This window comes from Paramisgurnus dabryanus, chromosome 14 (assembly GCF_030506205.2).
Source record: "Paramisgurnus dabryanus chromosome 14, PD_genome_1.1, whole genome shotgun sequence".
Classification (NCBI taxonomy): Eukaryota; Metazoa; Chordata; class Actinopteri; order Cypriniformes; family Cobitidae; genus Paramisgurnus; species Paramisgurnus dabryanus.
In genome coordinates this window covers 8,819,982-8,841,390 of record NC_133350.1, presented here as the reverse complement: position 1 = coordinate 8,841,390, position 21,409 = coordinate 8,819,982, and the positions used below count along the sequence as shown (strand labels likewise).

Genomic DNA, 21,409 nt, shown 5'->3' with positions numbered 1-21,409 from the left:
GGTGCTTACTAGGGATGTGACGAGATCTCGTGCGACGAGATATTGCGAGATTAAATGTGTCTCACGAGATTTCTTCTGGAGGTGAAATGCTGGCCGTTTCTCAAATAAAAGACTGCATCATTTGGAGGTCGCATTTTTAAACTGCATTTACTTCATAAAGACTGTCTTATTAGAGAATATTATCAATTATAAAGTTTACTAATTATTTAGTTAATTGCAACTTGTTGTAATATGCTCACGACTTGCGAATGTGATGCTCAGATAATTAACTGAAATAAACCTTGATAAAGTATGCAGCCGGCATATCCGACCTCCGGAGTATGCAGCTTTCTGTTTGAACCTTTTACAGTGCATGCATTATATTCTGTCTTTTACAGCGTTTCCTTTTTTGTTTGGGTTTCCAATAATGTTCGTTTGTGAACTCGTGTGAAGTCTGAGATGGTTGTGTTTGTCTGTCTGATCATTGTCAGAAGTCTCAGCAGATTAAACCCTTACTCAGAGTTTACATGATTTAATGTCTGCATGTTCTTGCTAAAAAATGACAGCGGCTGTATCATTTCTATTGTAAAGAAATGGACATATATTAAATATTCAAATGGGTTTAAACATTGTTCGGCTAAAAATAAGTGTTTCTCTCCGTCGAAAGTAAAAGTGAAGATAGCGTCCACGAGACGAGTCCACTATCGCCCCCTGCAGGCATTTGTTATAATACATACATAATGCTTTTTATTTATAGGACACCAATGTAATGTGTTTGTTAATGTAATGTTGTTTAATGTAACTTGGTTTTAATACTTTATTTGAACCAATTATTATTGCATCTTCGTTATTATGTAATTTAAAAGGCTACTGCTCACTTAAGTCTATTTTTATTACCCAAAAATAACAAATTACTTTATTATCAGTAAGCAAAATAATTGTCAGGGACAGTCCTTGATTAGTTAAAACTTTTAAAAATGATGTGATTTCAGTTTCTTATTCATTTATTTTATCATTGAGGATTTCTAAAAAAGTGTAAAAATATTGTCTCGTCTTGTTCTCGTGAACCCAATCTCATGTTTCGTCACACACCTAGTGCTTACACAGTAACACTATCATTTTCAAAACTAGCACTTTGAAACACATTTCAAAAGTTTTTTCTTCATGACCCCCAAATGCATTGAAGTGCATAATCGAGTAAACGGCTCCAAAGTCTAAGCTTTGGATAAAATTGTCTGCCAAGTGAATACATGTAAATGTAAAAGTGCAGTGTCAACGCTGATAAGTCAGGATGGCATGGAAACATCTCTAAGCTTTATTGTGTTCAGTCCTTGTTCACATCAGATGTTTTGAATAATAGACTCCGCATATAAATGTCCTGCAGGCTTCATCCTGACCTTTATGTCTTTGTTTTCTATATATCTTAATGTACAGATCCCCGTGTCCTCCATTTTAGTGCCTTTGTTTGGATGTTTAAATCTGGAAAGATGTTTTGGGAGCTGTTGTCACATTTGATTAGAAAGACAATAAATCTATGTTCCTCATATCTCATGTAAAAAAGCTACAGAAGTCTGCCATTAAACCACAGTAGGCTTTGTGATTCATGGACTTTAATTAAAATTTCCTCTCATTTCTTCTCAGGAGTCCAGGTCTGTGTGGTGAGAGAGAACAAGAGAGAGGCCACTTTAAAGGCGAAAGGATTGCCCAGGGCCACAGTGCCCAAGATCTAAAGGTAAGTCCAATATGACCGTGATCTTACATGAACCATTGCTATTGTATCCTTAAACAAGACACCCAAATCTGGGTGGTTCAAAAGTGGACTAAATGATCGCTCGCATATTTACGCGAGACACATTGTCATGGTCTGGTAAATATATCCATCAGTTTTATGATTGCAATGCTTCCTTGTATTCATTCTACAGTCTGCTCAGGAGGAAGTAAAGAGTAAAAAGCCCAGCGTGTTGCACCCGCAATATTCAATATAAATTGTAGCCAACAGCAAACGTGGCCTCGTAGCGGCCGCTTGAGCCAGGGAAAATGGTAGGAAGGGCTCGGCCCTGAGTTCGGTTTCCCATTTCCGTGGTGTGTTGTACGGGTGCAGGAGGGAGATAAGATCAGGGCCAGTGGCAGGGGCAGAGTATGGCCACTGACACCCCTTTGAATAGCACAAGCATTCCTCACTTTCCCTGCTTTGTTCCGTGTTATTTGTGCCAAATATGAATAACCCTCTGACATTTTGGAATGATTTTTGAAATGATCTCATTGCAATGCAATACGGGATTGTGCACTCAGATAGAGATACATGCAAGGTTTAAATTTTTGGCTGAAAGAATGTATGTTAAGAGAAATGTATACAACAGTTCTTTATGGTTCTCGATTCTGATGGACTAAGATCTCTTTCCATCCGTGAGATATGCTACTGATGACATAACAGTAACCGCTTCACTGTTTGTATCATTACGCCACCTACTGGTCATTTTAGAATTGGTGAGGGAGGCTTCTATAAACACTTGAGCCATACGCTCGCATATCTGTGACCGGAAAAGCTGCCACCAGAGCGGATGGTCACTCATACATATCCACGGGCACAAACACTGTTTTTAAACACTTTCCGTATGTCTTAATAAGTTCCCTAGCTCGTAAATCAGTCTGTGAATCTTAATCGGAAGTGATTATCCCTATGCCCTAATCCCTTCGAAGATCAGAGCTCTTGGATGTAAACTTCAGAGGGAGTACCGCCATAATGTCATATCATGACGATTAAAATACACTTGGCAAATAAAGCAATGAAAACAATCATTTTCTCTTTATCTGGAGCATCTGTTTACGCGTCTCTTCTCCCAGAAGTGTCCTTAAAAGGATGCAAAAACACAGTTTGAAACTGGTAAGGTATGGACACTGGTTCACTATACATTAGGACACTTTAGGGGGGGGGGGGGGCGATATGACCAAAATTATCATGATAGGATTCATTTTATGTCATGATAATGATATGTATCACGGTAGAGTAGAGGCATAAAAAGACGATAAAAACAAACAATACTCAAGCTCTCTTAAGATAAACAGTCAATGATAAAGGAATGATAATAAATAATTATATATGTATATATATATATGTATATATGTATAATTGTATGTATATTTGTGTACATATATGTATATATTAGAGGTCGACCGATTTATCGGCCGGCCGATTTTTGGCATATTTTAAAAATTTGGCTTTGGCCGATTTTGCTGCAAAATTAGGCCGATTAATAGGCAGGCGCATCTGCAGGCACCTAAGCGTTGTTGTAGAACTCGTGACGCTGCCTTTTGCTTCAAGCAGATCGCTTACGTCCCGTGTGTGTGCAGCCATGACTTGTTCACAAACAGCTTTAGTAAAAGATGGTGGGATCGCGCGAATTAAGCAGCCAGTACAACAGCGCGACGGGGTTATGTCTCGCGGTGCACTGTCCATGCAAAGATTAGGCTCATTTCATGTGATTAATGAGTGATGATGACTTTTGTTTGCATGCCAGAGAGAGCAGAGCCGCGCGCACTTTCTGTCTTTAAACAGTCTCCCTGCTTTTATTACTCAAAACAACACTGACTCGATGGCGAAAGGTCGGAAGACCAAATCATATCCACCGAGGAAATGTTTTTCGTGTTGTTACAGTAACACTTTGTTTACAGTTTTGCGCTGCTCAGCCTGGATAAGAACACAGCGCGTCCGATTCGCGAACTGACTCCTTTGAACGGATTTGTTTGAATGAACGGTTGAAACAACAGATCTGTCCCAACACTAAACTCAAAAGACGTCACTGTCAGCACAAGCAGTCACTTATAGCACCTCAGAAATGAGAATGTAAATGTGTTTAGAAAGATTTGCCCTAAATAACAGTCTCAACTAAAAAACATAGACATTTACTATGTTAACTTTATGATGAATAAATAATTTATCAGGTCTACCAAATAAGGATTTTATCCTACAAAACAATAAAAGCCATGGTAAAAAACTGATCAAAGATGATGACAGCATAGTGTCAGGTAATATCTGTGTCTGATAAATGCATGGTGCAGAGGAGGTTGTAAAACTCTTCAGAAAGACCAGTCATAATTTTTTAAAATACTTTGACTTAAATAGTGACATTTTTACATTTAAAATATCTGCTAATGATGAGAACATTTTGATTATTATGTACATATAGAAAATCGGCCAAACATATCGGCCATCGGCTGCCCTGATTTCTAAAAATCGGCATCGGCCACAGAAAAACCAAATCGGTCGACCTCTAGTATATATATGTATATATTTATATGTATATTAGGGATGCTAAACAATTAATCGCGATTAATCGTTAGCAGAATAAAAGTGTTTGTTTACATTACATATGTGTGTAAACTGTGTATAATAAATATGTATGTATATATATATATATATATATATATATATATATATATATATATATATATATATATATATATATATATATATATATATATATATATATATATATATATATATATATATATATATATATATATATATATATATATATATATATATATGAACACATTCATGTATAATTTTAAGAATTTTTTTTTATATATTAAGTATTTATATTTATATATATAAATTATACATAAATATACAAATGTATATACACATCTAAACATTTCTAAAACATATACATGCATGTGTGTACATTTATTTATACAAATTTATTATACACAGTTCACACACATATATGATGTAAACAAAAACTTTTATTCTGCTAACGATTAATCGTGATTAATTGTTTATATATATACTGTAGATCTGTTGTTAGTGTTTCAATGACTTAAAATAACTTGTTTTAAAACTGCGGTGCTTAAATACGTGTACAAACATTACGTTTTTGTGACCACGCGCACAGGAGCGTGATGTGGGCGCGTAACCTCAAAACAGACGATAGTCCAAAATCTCTACCGGTTGACAAATATCTACCGGTTAATCACCCACCCCTAGGACACTTGATGATTTATTTTCTGGTTACGTGACTATTTAAACATGTTGTGAGATATCACACCAATGATATTAATAAGCAGCACGCAGAAACATCTTTCTGGCTTATAAAAAAAAAGAAAAAATGGTTACAATATAAAACACTTAATTATTCATGTAGTACTGACAAAAAACTAAGTCCAGTAAAAAGAGAGTGCAAAACAAACAACACAAAAAGACACTAATATGAATAAAATAAGCAAGTAAAAGATTCATGAGACTAAATACTGCGCGTTTAATCAACCCAAAACAAATAAAATCTCATTTTTGACCATCAAACACAGATACATCAAAGTAATTAAAGTGTCCGAGAAAATGCTGTAGTCAGCGGGGTAACGAACACTGACGCCCCTGGCCACGTCTGGATCTCATGTCCGAATCTTTGTAAGCAAATGTTCAAATAAGCGATATCTTTACTAATCGACTGCAGATTTGAATATTATACATACATTCTCGCCTGAACTAATCTTTAAACTACTCTTTGTGACCAAGAAATGGTAATATTGAGAAACCGTCTATTGGGTTATTATGACTAGGGCTGTGACGGTCATTATATAACCGTGAGACCGACGGTTATAGTTGAACACCGTCATTAGAACTCTATAACCGGCAAAACCGTGTTATTAAAATATTTAAAAAACATTTTTATCATAAAGAATTTTTAAATACGATTTAAAACAATTGTTAACAGTCTGTGTTATACGCCCCACCATGTTCTCACGCAGTGAAAAATACAGAGCGGAGCAGACACTGACAACTCGCTGACATACAGGACAGACCAGGTTACTTTTCGGTTACTTTTGAGATTAAACGTATTAAACAAAGTCTCACCTTTCAAATCATCTCTTCCTTCTAGTTAATTTATAGCATCAAATAAACATGAATGACCATAAGAAGGAATGTTGTCTTAACCGCGGAAAGGCGTCAGTACACTCCTCTTTTCAAGTTCAAATCCTCCCATGCTAATCTACTAACTCTCCTGAAAGCAGATTCACTGCTTGTCTTGCTGTTAATTTTAAATAAACGTAGAGTAAGTAGCTAATCAGTGTCTTGTTTATTCAAACGCCGGTTTACTTCGCAAGTGTGAGCACTGAACAGCGCGTACTGTATGTGGAGCGTTTGCCGCGCGTGGCCATTGTCGGCTGCGTTTGCTGCGCATACTGTGCAGTTTACTAACAGTATAAAAATCTCAAGTTCATATTACTTTACTTTACATGCATTTATGAGCAAAACCTCTTCAAGACGCTTTTTAACCCACATTCTGGTCCATGTAATGACAGATATAGACACAATTAAATCTGTTTCTCTGAAGATTATCAAAATATGAGAGAGGATTCATTTATGCTGAGCAGAGAGTGACAGCGCAGTCTTCTGTCAACAGTGTGTTTTTAAATATTTCATTGCTTTCTGTTAAATTGCTTAAAGTCATTACTGTTTAAAATACACTTGGAATCACATTCATGATTTTATGGTAAAATGACACTTTCGCGTCAATCCACAAGCATTTAAACGAGCTAAACGCCCCCCACAGACGGTTATGTTATGAACCGTCACATTTGACTCACGTCATAACCGTCATCACCAATTCTGAAACCGGCACACCCCTAATTATGACATTCAAAACAAACAGCCGAAAGAATTGCCAGTCAATCTGGTCTTCAAATCAGTGGCACAGAAAGTAGTTCCCTGTCACAGCCGTAATGACAATGACATAGAGCTATATCACAAGACTCCTACTTGAGCGATATTGCTTAATTATGTGTTATGTTATGGGTTATCTTATGGGTTTATTTTTATATGATGTTTATGTTGGAGTTAAACAGTCATGATGATTAAAGTGCTGACTATGTAAGGAGCTCACTATGTTTTGGTTTGGTAACCTTACTAATCTAGTGATTCATGAAATCAGTGAGCAAATAGGGGATGGAGTTTCAGTAATGTCATGGTATTTTTATGGCCATCTGACAACATGCAATGAGCATTCCTTTCCTTTGTAAGGACATGCTGCGTTTTTGGCTCTGAACCTGACCAATAGCAGATGCTGTATTCTGATTGGTTAATGTGAAACTAATGAAGTCTATATGAAGGCTGATATCTCTGCTCATTTTCCGAATGAGTTAACTTAATATTTTTAAATTGTGCTTCTATATATTTGCACGGCTTGTATAAAATGTGGTTTTACCTTGAAATGATTTAAAAAACCTATTTGTAGGACCATTAAGATGTTTGTAATGATATTTTCCTAAAAGTCTTATTCCTATTATTGTAAACTGTAATATCTTAATTGTCGTAAAGTTATGGCATAACACAAAAAATTCCTTTATGTGCACGTAATTTAAAGCTGAAATCTGTTATTTTTGCGCCTCTATCACAATTTCTGTTTGAAACAAACTTTAAAATACTTTTTATAACATATAAACACAAGAAGTTACAGATTACCACTTATATAATTTTTTTTTTCTTCTTGAGCGTAACACATGACCTTGACATCATCTGGACAAGCTTCATGAGATTCACACTTACAAATGGATTAAACGCTTGAAACTGATAATAGTTAAGGATAACAACCTTACAAAGGTTTACCTAAAGTAGGTTATTAGAATTCTTTTAAGTATCTAATGGCCGAAACTTTGTCTGTCTGAAAACAACAGATCAGTGTATCTAATGATTATGAAAGGTGATAAATAAGTTTGTTAAATAATTCAACCCAATCTTTCGAGTCTCCTTAGAGCCATCTACACGTTCTTCCGGAAAGCTCTTAGGTTACACACACTGACTGTACATTCCTGTCACTCCTCAAGACAACTGCAGCTCTGAATTGCACTGAGTCATGAAATATTCAGCCATTAATCTCTGTCATCTAGCAGTTTATGAACATTAAGGGTCCATAATTAGCACTTGAAGAGCAGCATAAGCAGGTAAAATGGACTTTGAGCCATAAATATTTACTCGGGTGATAACTATTATGAATAGAGTGTAATTTAGGGATGCACCGATAGGATTTTTTTGGGCCGATACCGATTTAAACAGACAACTTCTGGCCGATGCCGATACCGATATTAAACATTTGTATACAATACTATATTGGTCTATTAGCTAGTTTATTTCTGCATCAAATTATTTTAATTAATTAAGCTAAAACAAAAAATTAAGCTAAAACAAATATAATAAGACAGCATGACAACCTTCAAAGGTGGTTTTAGCTATTCAGCATTTATTTTATTAACAACATTAACCATTTTTTACATATAATGAATATCTTTATGCAGTTAATTAATAAACAATCGGTATCGGCCTTTCTCGTGCTATTGCCGATATGCCGATGGTTTCAAATTCATTAAAAATCGGCCGATTAATATCGGCGGCCGATACATCGGTGCATCACTAGTGTAATTGTTACAATGTTTATTTGTTTCCACACATACGGTGTGCGCTTTAAATCAAATCTAAATATGCTTAGACACGTGTACAAAATAAGGCTGCAACAACTTATCAAATACTCGATAATAGTTGATAATATTTGATGATGAATATAGTATTCAACGAATGTCTTTATCGATTAATTTGATCTGAAACGTCACTTGCCCACCATCCCATCACAACAGTGCGAGCTACGTAGAGGTGGATTTGCACCATACAAAGCAAGCTCCTTGTTTTTGCAGTAGTGATGCGCTGGTCGTCCCATAACCCGTGGGTCGGGTAAGGGCGGATAAAGAAATTGTCACTTTATTTGTGTGTCCAATTCCCTATAGACGGTTTCAGCAGTAACAACATAAAAAAGTGGCTGTCGTGGTCCGCACGTAACTTACAGTTAACTCCGCTAAGAATAAATAACAACAAAGTCCTTTAAACGTAGTTTATTTATATATTAACAAGTAGGGATGCACCGATACCACTTTTTTGGAATACGAGTACGAGTACTTGCATTTCAGTACTTGCCGATACCGATACGGAGTACTTTATAAAAATACATTTTAAATTTACAGGTAACAGCTTTAGTCATATAATTTAACAAAAAAAAACCAAAGGACTAGTTTTCCAGTTTGTTGTAAACTCTGCCTCTTTGGACAACACGAGGCATTAACCCCTTACACACTGCTCAAACATAGACATTTCTCAGACCGTGGTATGGATTCCAGGTATCGGGGGACTTTTAACGAGTACAAGTACTTTTGAAAATGTGGTATCGAGGCCGATACCCAACACCAGTATCGGTATCGGTGCATCCCTATTAACAAGCAAAAAAAAACACATAGATTACCTAGGAAACCAAAACATTTGTTATTTTCGACGAGGCATTTGTTCAAGAGATCAGTTTAGTAACTAGTCAGACCGTTAAAAAAACAAAACCGGAAATAAAGTTCGGATCCAGACGTGTATCGCGTCAGGGCATGCGTCCGATGAAACCGTATATAGCCTATATAAATATTTGGGAATATATATTTTCGTATTTTATTAGGTTCATGATAAAGTTACAATACTTAGCTACATAGCTACACAACTTGCGTGATGTCCTTAAACCTTTGACTTAGCGTCACGAAATGCCAAGCAGCTCCTGCTGCCAGCCACAACAACAAAACAAATGGAAAAAAGGAGGTGAAGATGGAAGATTGAATAGTTCCAATCTATTTGAATAGTTATCTTGTCAATTCGAGAACATATTTGCATGAAAAAAGTGTTCCTGATGAGTTTTTTTTATCTGTAATACTGCGATTATCCACTAGACCAGTGGTTCTCAAACTTTTTTGGCTGAAGTACCCCTTTTTATGATTTGTTCAAGCCAAGTACCCCTTAACCAGTCAACAACATTTGATTTTGAGATACAGCGAAATGAGAGTGAGACATTTATTATATCTGATGCCCCAGAGCAGGTTTATTGCTTATAAGTATTCATCACGAAACTGGTGGTATTTTTGAGGCTCTGGTTTGTTTTTTCTTTTTAGCATCCTCTTTTAAGAAGCCACCTCTCATAACTTTTATTATTTCGCGCAGACCCTGCTCCTGATTTTGGATTCAGGTCTCAATAAATACTGTTAATGATCTCAGTACTGAACATATATCAGGGGTCTCCAACATTTTTTTATTGGAGAGCTACTTTCTAAAAAATAAAAGTGGTCGAGAGCTACTTGTGTCACCTTATACCTAAATTAGTGAGTTCATAGACACCTGTCTATTAACTCACTGTGATTTGAACTCTTTCCCCGCCAGCATTTAAAAAAAAAGTTGCCAGCCAGTGCCAGCATTTTTTTATTTTTCACAAAATTGTAATACCTTCCAGAAAATGCTTTTCTTTAAACATAAACATACAATACATCAAATGAAAGAAAAGATCCTTTTAAACAACAAAAAAACTTTCATGTTGTCTTTATTTATACTTTTTTTTAATCACCTCTTATATAGGTAGGATTCGTCCAAAAATACCACATTTTGAATAAAAAAATAAATTATTAAAGATCAGAATTAGAAAGATGATCCAAACATAGAGTATTTACTGCTTTTGGATTTATAATAGGGATGTGCATGTACGTCACGTATGGCTCTCTGGTATCTCTTGACATTTGATGTTTAAATATGAGATGATATTGAACTTGTGACAACTGTATTTTCGTTTTATCAAAAATGAATTCGAAAATGACGGCATCCATTTTAACCATAGTGCCTCGACTCGAGATGTGCGCGGATCGTCCGGTTGCCGCACCGCGGGCTTCACAGCGTTGCGCGGATCGTCCGGTTGCCGCGCCGCGGGCTTCATAGCGTTGCGCGGATCGTCCGGCGCGGGTGCGCCGACTTATCTTTTTGTTTTTAATTCATACATGTTAAATTACTGATGTCATATGATACAGCTCAACGCGACGTCAAACACGTACCCAGTCTTTATCACAGGCGCTTGTAACCAGACATCCAAATGCGCCATAACCACAGAAAATAAATAAACCCACGAGCGAGCTACCTTCAATTAAGACGCGAAATTTGTGTGGAATACAGCTGCTTTCCCAAGGTTATTATGTTAGATTTAATGTACATTTAAATAAAACTCAAACATATTTACAACACTGACAGATGTCACTTACTTGAATATATATATACATATATATACGCACAGCAACACCACAAAAGAAAGTAAACTTTAAGTATGAAATTATAACAGGAGCAGACTCCATGTATCTCCGTTGCTGAAGCTGCTGAACTAAAACCTTGTGCATGCGCCAGACAAGGTCAACAGGTTGAACTCGCCCATGCATTTTGTACAATGTGCTTTAAATTTATGATTTTTTAAATGCATCTTTGTGTAGTCCTAATGTCATATAAAAATACTATCATCATAAATTACTGATTTTATTAATTTATTCCTAAATGTCAGTTTCCACTTTCTCTCACGTACCTCCTGCAGTACCCCAAAGTACCCCTAGGGGTACGCGTACCCCCATTTGAGAACCACTGCACTAGACTAAACCCAATTTAATAAAAAATTAAAGCCTTTTTTACTAATTTTAAACTCTGTGTATGTTTTGATAATCATTTTATAAACTGATCTTCACAAAAATTCTATTATTTTAGCTTTTTGCAAAAAATATAATTTATTTCTTAAAATTAACCATATTTAAGAGTTTATAAGCAGAGAAAAAAATATAGATAGAATGAAACTTTTTTTTCCCCATTTTGTTTGTTTGTGTGAAAACAGAGGGGCTGTTCTTTTATTTTATATATTTGTATGTTTATTTATTTATAGAAGAAAATTTTCCTGGAAGGCATTTTGTGAAACTTTTGTGAAAATCACCAAAAATGTTGGCGGGCAACTTAAAAAAAAAAAAGAGTGGTGGGGAATGAGTTAAAGTCAGGAATTTACATCATTAAAAGAAAAGAAGGCCAATCTGCTAAATGTAATGTTTGGGACCGGGGTTCTCGGAAATAGTTCTGATGTAATCTAATAGCTGTTTCCAAGCTCTTTTAGGCTGAAAAAAGCCTTAACATTACAATGCCTATTATGTCTATTTAATGATCGTGGGGCGAGTTTTATACAGGTAGATACAGTGTTGCAGGGGATGCTGAGGCGGGCCAAAAATGTTTATAAAAGCAAGACCTGCGGGTTGGAAAAAAACCTGACCCACGTATCACTATTATACAGCACAGAGCAGTGGGAGTTAAGCGGCGGTCACACTACACTTTTCATTTTATTGACTTCCATTCATACGCATGCAAATGTGTCAGACTGGAAACGCAAGCTCATGCAAAGATATTTTGCTGCGTACCAAAGTTCAAGTCTGGGGAAACTCCTGCGATTTCATATCCCATGGAGACATGTGATCAGTACAAAACCAGTATGTCACAGGCGTGACCTTTCTCTCTACTGAAAAGCAAAGATGGACGTAGTGCTACCTGCCCATATTCACAGCAACATCCGAAAAAATTATTCGCATAATAATGATTCGCATGCTCGGTCTAGTGTGGCCGCCCCTTTTGACGCAATGTTTGTTAATAAAAGTTTAAATGTACATTTTTTTCGTTGAGTGACTTTGTCTGTGTTTTCGCAAATGCGCCTGACTTTAAAACTCACATTGGTCTGTGATGCCCACTGCAACAAACTAATCAATAAGGACATTTGTTGTACACTATTTTCGTTATCGACTATTATTGGATATTTGATTTGTTGTTGTAGCCCTAGTACTAACAGCTTTCAATTCCATTCAGTGGCGGCTCGTGACTGCTCATCCGAGGGGTGCAAATTCAAAATAAGTTTTTGGAGTGTGGTGTGTTGCTTGCGTTTTCAAAATATGTGTTTGTTGCGTCATGTGATCCATGCTCATCACGTGTTTTGTCAAAATAAGTGCCTGCACGCGTCAAAACCGTTTATGATAAAAGAGACGCTCACGTTTACAAAATACACGCAAGACACTCCCTTAACAGTAAACTCTGATTATGCATGAGATTTTGCGAGTATCTGGCAAACGCGAGTGTCTCTTTTATCATAAACCCTTTAGACGCGTCTGTAGCAGGCACTTATTTTGACAAGACGCGTGATGCACATAGGATCACTTGACTCGCAGAACACATATTGAAATTACGAACCAAACACATGACGAGCTACATACATGTTGTGATGAACTTCGCATCGAGCGCCCTCGAAAAAATAAGTCACCGGCCGCCACTGTTCCATTGAAGATATCCTGTAAGAAATTTTTTTTCTTTATAGGTGCTTTAAAACAGTGGTTTTCAAACTGGGGGCCGCGAGATGGTGCCAGGGGGGCCCCAGTTTTATGACATTTTATGAAATACATTAATTTATCATGAATTCTGTGTAATTAAACCTAAACAAAATAAGGCTACTAACCAAAAGCACTACTTTTTTGTATAATTTAATGTTTTTTTATTAAAATGTTGAGTTTTAGAACAGTTTTTGTCACAAATTTTCTTTGGGGGGGCCGCGAAGGAATGCACCGTACGCAAGGGGGGGCCGCACGCTGAAAAAGTTTGGGAATCACTGTTTTAAAAGACCAATGAATTGTAATCACATGTTCTTGTCTCTTCTGAATAACGCAGTGGTTTGACAGCTGTTGTCAGTCTGTTGTACATGAGAAAAATGTTTCTCTCAGCATGGTACTCAGCTGTAGCGATCATAGTCGTGACAGACAGTTCCTCAATGTGTTTGTGTTTATGTGTGCGCAGGACGATACTGCCCAATGATATAACAGCTGTTGTTGAGATTCTCGTACAACGTTTACTGTACAACAAACACACACATACACACTCAGCATGTGATCTCTGTGTGTGTCTGCAGGAGAGCAGCAGTTATTCAGCCATCACTGAAGTTCAGGATGGAGAAAGAAGACGTAAAGATTGTCAACAAGGGTTTGGAGGATGAGATGGTATGTAGCCATAGACACATCTTTCCCTTTTTTTAGTTCATTGTGATCACAATGTCAGATTACATTAGCAAGACTTTCAATATGGATTTCAAAGTTCATTCATTCATTTACCTCCTATTAGTTTATTTGTTTTATATATTTTTGTTTGTTCATCATTCATTCTCTCTGTCTTTTTAAGGAGCTTCGTGGATATCGGCTGTGTCGATGGAAGTTGGCGCTGGTCGGATTTTGCGGTATCTGCACGGGCGGTTTTCTTTTTCTGCTACTCTATTGGATGCCCGAATGGTGTGTGAAGGCCACCTGCACACGGACCTCCGTCAGAGAAGCAGATGTCGCCCTCTTACGAAGCACTGTATGTATCACAAATTTGTCATTTTTTGTGAAATGTTCCTTTAAGAATGGAGCTTCCTAATTTTTTTTTCAGTTAAATAATTATGTAATGCTTTACGACATTTTTTCACGTTATTGTGAGATGTCCTCTTCTTGCTTCACAGCTAACCCTCCCCTCTGAGGCATCTCTTGTGATTCACAGATAATTTTTGAATGAGTAGACCTTATAATAATATTTAGTTAATTATAGTTATAATTAGAAGTGTGTGTAATTTTGTATTTATTGTCATCTAAGTGACACAAAATGCAGTACCACACTTGTTCAACTGACACAGTCACACTTTAAAGATAAACAGTGTTGGAGAAAGTTACTTTTAAAAGTAATGCATTACAATATTAAGTTACTCCCAAAAAAGTAACTAATTGCGTTACTTAGTTACTATTCATGCAATGTAATTCTTACGTTACTTTAGTTACTTTTGCATTAATTTTTCTTGGCTGAGGCTTGATCTCTTTCAGGTCTTGCAGGTGTTTTTTATGACTGAAAAGTTTTGCATATTTCATCACAAAAATGTCGAGCTCTGGCCTGCCATCTCTGCTTCTGAGTGCATAATGTGACTACGTTTAGTTTAATTCAGTACATAATTTTTTTTTTATCACATTTATTAAAATCAAAAAGTAACTTGCATTACTTTTTTTTAAAAAGTAACTCAAATATTCATGTGTACATTTAAAAAGTAATGCATTACTGTACTCGTTACTTCAGAAAAGTTATATTATTACGTAATGCGTTACCCCATCGCTGAAAATAAATATTTCAAGATTCTTTTAATATTTGTCATGGCACAATGACCTTACTTGGATAAATTTATCTTGTCAGTTTGTTGCAAATTAGGCCGTAATAACAAATGACAAAACTATTTTTTTCATTTTGCGTTGGCTTTTCTATAATTTCGTGTGTGTATTAGGGTCAAAAGTTTGCTCATTTGTAAGCTAATTTTTAATCCTGTTGTAGGACGAGTTTAAACGCTGGTTCCGGGCGAAGGTTCGGATAATGATGGCCCCTGGGAAGAACCCCTATGACAGCCTGCCCTCTCAGACCCCCCAGGCTAATGACCACGCCCACAACCATTCTGACTCCGCCTCCCAGAAAATCCCTATTGCAGAGAATCAGCATGTGCAGGTCTCACCTAATTGAATGTTTTACGAAATTCCAACATGGTTCAACCATCATCGTCAATTGTTTTAATGTTTGCTTTTTCTCCCTACAGATGCGTTATTTTACCCTCCACAGCACTAAATACTTTTGGAATGATGGAATACAGAACTTTGAAGTATTGAAGTAAGAAAACAGGACGTCAGTGGTACCAAACGCTGATTGATTGGTGTAAATTTTGCTCTGTGGTATTCTGGGTAATGTTTATAATACTGTTGTGTAAATTGGTTTACAGGGGTCTAGAAGATCTGGCCATGACCTGCTCCTCCGTTCATTCAAAGCACAGTAATGGGCTCAGCAAAGACCAGCAGGAGTACAGGTGAAACCTTCAATCTGCTTCATTTACATTTTTAAACCTTTAAAAGAAAAAATGTGATTGCTAAGCTAAACAATATGAATGACCCTCTTGGAGTTTTTGCCTAATTCATCAGACACTGCTGCATTCCCACCACAACTGATTTCGAACTGCTTCCTCTTTAACCAAAAGGATTACGCTCAAGTTTATCATCAAACATAAACCTCACCTATCTTTCTTTTCTTTCCGTTGTAGGAGATTCTTTTTCGGACTGAATGAAATAGATGTGAAAGTGCCTTCTCTTTTCAAGCTGCTAGTTAAAGAGGTAAGAGGACTCGGTTCCTGTGTTTGAATGTGAGATGTGAAAGCCATCCAGACCGTGTCGTGACAGGATGACGTAGCACTGCTGACTGCTCTCTTTTGCTCTCTCAGGAAGTTTAAATAAAGGAAGAGATATTTATCTTTCTTTCTCTTACTCAGGTCCTCAATCCTTTCTACATCTTTCAGCTCTTCAGTGTTATCCTGTGGTGTACGGATGAATATTATTACTATGCAATGGCCATAATCCTCATGTCCGTTATATCAATAGCTACCTCTCTCTACACTATTAAAAAGGTAAACGACACTTACAGTAACCACAGCATGAACCTGTGTTTTAGTTACGTAATGTGAAACGTTGCATTACATCAATCACATTTCTTGGACTAGCAACACTCAACCAGTATAAATTGAATTTGCTCAATTTTGCCCAAAGATATTTTGCATCTTTATAGCTTAACAAAAAAAGTTTATAAGGTTGATTAATGATTTTGGCATTTTCAGGTTTCATGAATGTTTTTGAAACAAGACCAGAGACATTTTTTAAATAAAATAATTTTTAATTTTACATTCAAAAATCCAACTTTAAACTTATCAGAATCCACTTGATTGTTAGTGTTAAGGCCTAAGTATACTTTTAAGTATACTGTTTTTTTGACCGTCGAAAGCACAGCCTTGCAAAGTATATGTGACCCTGGACCACAAAAACAGTCGCACAGGTATATTTGAAGACGCCATTTTTAAACGCAATTTAAAAAAAAATAGTTACCACCAAAATCAGTATTGTATCATACGGAGCCCCTAAGGGGACATGGAGCAAAAATGAAAGGGGCCATAACACGAAAATCTGACTTTTTCCATGTTTAAGTGCTATGATCGGGTCCCTAGTGATGCTATCAACCTAGAAAATTTGAAAAAGATCAACCCAGTAACTTAGTTTTGGTAAACCATTCTCTACAAGCACATGAAAAAATAGGTCGTTGAAATTTGGCTCTCCTTATGATGTCATAAGGAGCTCTTATTATAATAATCCAACCCCTTAATCCAACCACAGCACTGCCATTTAGTGCAGAGAGAAAATAATTCACAGAACAATTGAGTTTCAATTTCAACAAACCACCATCATTGTGATCAGTGTTTGCACTTGATCTGCACATGTGCATTTTAGAGGACACACCCAAAACGGCACATTTTTGCACACACCTACAAAGTGGCAATTTTAACATGCTATAATAAATTATTTATATGGTATTTTGAGCTAAAACTTCACACATGTGCTCTGGGGACACCAAAGATGTATTTGACATCTTAAAAAAGTCCTGTGACATGGGCCCTTTAAATAAAGTTAATTTCATGTGCTCACTCGAAACTTTCATGTGCTCACGAAAAAACTTTTATGTGCTCACGAAAAAACTTTCATGTGGTCACGCGAAACCTTCATGTGCAGAATTTTTTTTTAAAGTTTAGTTTTGCATGCTCACGTGAATCTATCGCGTGCGCGCACGTGAAGCTATCGAACCAAGAAAGTTACAAGATAAAAAATTGTTTCACGTGCGCGCGATAGCTTCACGTGCGCGCACACGTGAAACAATTTTTCATCTTGTTACTTTCTTGGTAGTGAAAACACATTTTTACCCAAATTAGTCAAAATGGATTTATTGCGTTTTGGAACCAAACTCTTCCTTTGTAGCAATGGCCAACAATAATTTGGGGTAAAATTTGCGAGATTTTTTTTTCCTAACATCATTAGGATATTAAGAAAAGATTATTTTCCATGAACATATTTTGTACGTTTCCTGTAAATAAATGTATATAATTACATTTTACAATATAATTACCAAGGACTTCATTTGGACAACTTGAAAGGCGATTTTTGTCTATATTTATATTTTGTTTGCACCCTCAGATTGCAGATTTTAATATTCGAACAAACCATTCAGCTTTCAGATTGTATACATCTCAATTTCAACCCTTATGACTGATTTTGTTGTACAGGGACTTTTGACTTGTACGCATACACAGGCGTTCAGCGCATGCAGAGGCTCCAAAAGAAAGTCAATTCCCATAGACCCCCATGTTAAAATGCCCAAGTTTACAGCAGAAATTTAATATGCTTGCAGCCTGGTACAAAAAGTAGTTTTTGGCAGATGTAAGGGGGTGAATTTTTTTGTAACTCATCCGTTCCAATGATATTAGGCCTTGAAATTCTGCATAATTAAGGGCGTGGCCACTTGATTGACAGGTGAACAGCCACTGCTGTCCCTACCATCAAGCTAGGCGGTCGTCGTTTCAGCAACCAGCCACCTCAGCTTCACCCACATCCCGCCTCTTTACCAATTTTTGTTTATAAGCGAGTGACGTGCGGCTAAGATGGCAACGGCGGGTTTCGCCAACTATTGGCTTCAAAAAAGCTCTTCACAAACATATGGGTGATGTAATATTTTTTACAGTCTATGTCGCGTATGCATAAAAGTGAATTATACTCAGGCCTTTAAAGTTATACAACAAAGGGGATGAGGTGATATCATGGAGTGCATACAAGGTCACTGTTTTGATAATAATTGCGTATTATCAGATAACGTGTTTTTTTATTGGGCTATCACGTTATCCTTTCTTTCGTAATGTTTATTTGTTCATCACAGGAATGTTTATTCTTTTCTCTTATAGCAATACGTAATGCTACACGACATGGTGGCGACACACAGTACTGTTCGAGTTACGATCTACAGGGGCGACAACGGTACGATCAGGTTTCAGTTTCTTTCCTGACACTAAAATGAGTACGCTTGTAACAACCTTTCTTCAGGACACCTGGCTGTGGCAGAAGTCATCATGAGTCAGCATCCTGTGAAAGGAAGCGTGGGTAATAAGTGATCTGTTGAGACCGAATAGGTGTGCTTTATTTCATTGGTCTTCTTTCTCCTCTTTCTGTCCCCTGCTTTATTTGCTTGCGCCATACAGAAACGGAGGAAGCACTGTCCACAGATCTGGTTCCCGGTGATGTCATTGTAATCCCCAGCAATGGGATCATCATGCCATGTGATGCTGTGCTCATCTGTGGAACCTGCATTGTTAATGAGAGCATGCTCACAGGTGATTGGCCACAACCAGATGTGAAGTCATCTGGATGTCAATGAACTCTTATTGATGGTGATACAAATGGCAAATTACACCATTATTAACAAATATAAGCTTGTTGTAAAGTATTACCATTCATTTTAATTTGCTAACAAGGTTAAATAAGTTATTTTTTAATGATATCTGAATGTTTTTGATTTTTTTATAAAAGACCTTCAAAGTGTGTCTCACAGATATATTTGTCCTCTTTTCTTGTCCTGTTTACAGGTGAGAGTGTTCCGGTCACAAAGACGGACATTCCGAACCCTCAGCTGGACAAGAGGGGTGGGGAGGATGATGCCATCTATAGCACGGAGGAACACAAGAGGCACACGCTCTTCTGCGGCACAAATGTCATTCAGACCCGCTATTACACAGGAGAAATGGTCAAAGCCGTGGTGGTGAGAACCGGTATGAGTGTATTTATATATTTCCTGTGTTCTTTGATGCAGTGTGAGATAAATGAAATAGTGTGTGAAGACCCCTGTGATATACATTTACGTCATCTGAGCATCATTCTATCAAATTCGAATGTAGTTTACTTGATTTACAGCCTTTGTATTTTATATTTTCCTTTTTGGTTGTTCTTTCTTTGTAGGCTCCAGGCAGCTCACTACTTTACTTTACTTTATACAGGGTTCCCACGGGTCCTTGAAAGTTTGTGAATCTGTGGGAAAAATTCAAGGCCCTGGGAAGTTTTTGAAAATATAAATACATAGATACAGGTCATTAAAAGTGCTTGAATCTATTTAATGCAAGAAGTTTTCTAGGAAAAAAATCCATATTATTTCCTGTGTAGTGTAGGATAATATCATAAAAATTCTTCACACGTGCTTAACTGTTCGCTTTAAATGCTTATATCTTCTGTATGCGAATGTTGATTCATACCAAAATGCTTTTTTGCATAGTTGTGTTTGACACATGAAAACGTCTCGGGTTACGTATGTAACTGTTGTTCCCTGAGAAGGGAACGAGACGCTGCGTCTCCCTTGCCATACTTCCTTCGTCCATGTAACGCCGTCATTGGCAATATTTCACATAGCGATATACTTCCTGACTCCGCGTCACCCTGTCTTTGTCGTTAAGCCTCACCATTGGTTGAATTTGATATACACATTCAGACGCACTTACCACTGGAGGCGCCCTAAAGTGTCACCGCAGTGACGCAGCGCAAGTTTCCACAAAAGGGAACTGTAACAATGTATCTTAAAAAGTAACCTTGCTCTCACTTGAAATGTGTTCCCACATTTAGTCCTTGAATTTGAGGGTATTGGACCTGGAAAGTCCTTGAAAGGTCCTTGAATTTGAAGTTATCCAAGTTGTGGGAACCCTGTTTATACTTTAGCTCAATATATTGTGGAATAAAGCCTGGGAGTGCGTTTTTTGCTTTTTTATAACTCATGCTATTTTTTTCAGGCTTCAGCACTGCTAAAGGCCAGCTCATCCGCTCGATCCTGTACCCTAAACCCACAGACTTCAAGCTGTACAGAGATGCCTACCTGTTCTTGCTGTGTCTCGTGGGTGTGGCCAGCTTGGTCTTTATCTATTCGTTGATCATGAAAATCATCAACCAGGTTGTTATCTACCCTTTTTGTCTTTAAATAAACAAAGGAGTGAGGACAAGCTGTAATTTCAGCCCCTACCCTGCAAAAATTCCTTGTTGCACTTAAATGTTTAAAGGTCACGTTCTTCCTGATCCCATTTTGTAAACTCTAGTTAGTGTGTAATGTTCCTATAATAGCATAAATAATACCTGTAAAATTATAAAGCTCAAAGTTCACTGCCAGCGGATATATTCAACAGAATCCGCCTTTCAAAGCCTACAGCGAATGGCCGGTTTGGACTACAGCCCTTTACTTTCTGCTTTAATGACGTCACTAGAACAGTTTTTTGACTAAACTCCGCCCACAGGAATACATCAGTCGCCAACTAAGCTAACAGCAAGCTAGGCTGCTATCGAATCACAACACACTAAAAAACTACACAATCAGAACTCGTTACGTATTTCTGAAGGAGGGACTTCATAGAACAAGAAAGACATCAGCCCGTTTTTAAGGACAATGAAAACAGCGCTATACAGATAAGTCAATTGTGTGAAAAATACAGCTTTTTTACACGTAAAACAAGAATACATGTTGTATTGCGCACTTTAAACACAATCAAAGCTTCAAAAACACAAAAAGAATGGGACTTTTAAGTTTAATCAACTTAAATTAACTATTTATTTTAACTTTCTTGACTAGTGTGAGAAAAGTCCTTAATAAAGA

At 36.9% G+C, this 21,409-nt stretch overlaps 1 protein-coding gene across 3 annotated transcripts in view; it reads left to right on the top strand.

Moving 5' to 3' along the window:
• Positions 1–21,409, top strand: part of atp13a3 (ATPase 13A3) — a 51,257-nt gene that overhangs the window by 10,226 nt on the left and 19,622 nt on the right. For all 3 annotated transcript variants that reach the window (XM_065241004.2, XM_065241003.2, XM_065241005.2), the window contains exons 2-13: positions 1,621–1,711; positions 13,779–13,866; positions 14,045–14,218; positions 15,212–15,379; positions 15,468–15,538; positions 15,648–15,731; positions 15,963–16,032; positions 16,188–16,322; positions 18,693–18,765; positions 18,987–19,118; positions 19,371–19,553; positions 20,559–20,716. In XM_065241004.2, coding sequence (XP_065097076.1) covers positions 13,816–13,866; positions 14,045–14,218; positions 15,212–15,379; positions 15,468–15,538; positions 15,648–15,731; positions 15,963–16,032; positions 16,188–16,322; positions 18,693–18,765; positions 18,987–19,118; positions 19,371–19,553; positions 20,559–20,716 — 1,299 coding nt within the window. In that variant the 5' untranslated portion in view covers positions 1,621–1,711; positions 13,779–13,815. The remainder of the gene's footprint in view (positions 1–1,620; positions 1,712–13,778; positions 13,867–14,044; positions 14,219–15,211; positions 15,380–15,467; positions 15,539–15,647; positions 15,732–15,962; positions 16,033–16,187; positions 16,323–18,692; positions 18,766–18,986; positions 19,119–19,370; positions 19,554–20,558; positions 20,717–21,409) is intronic.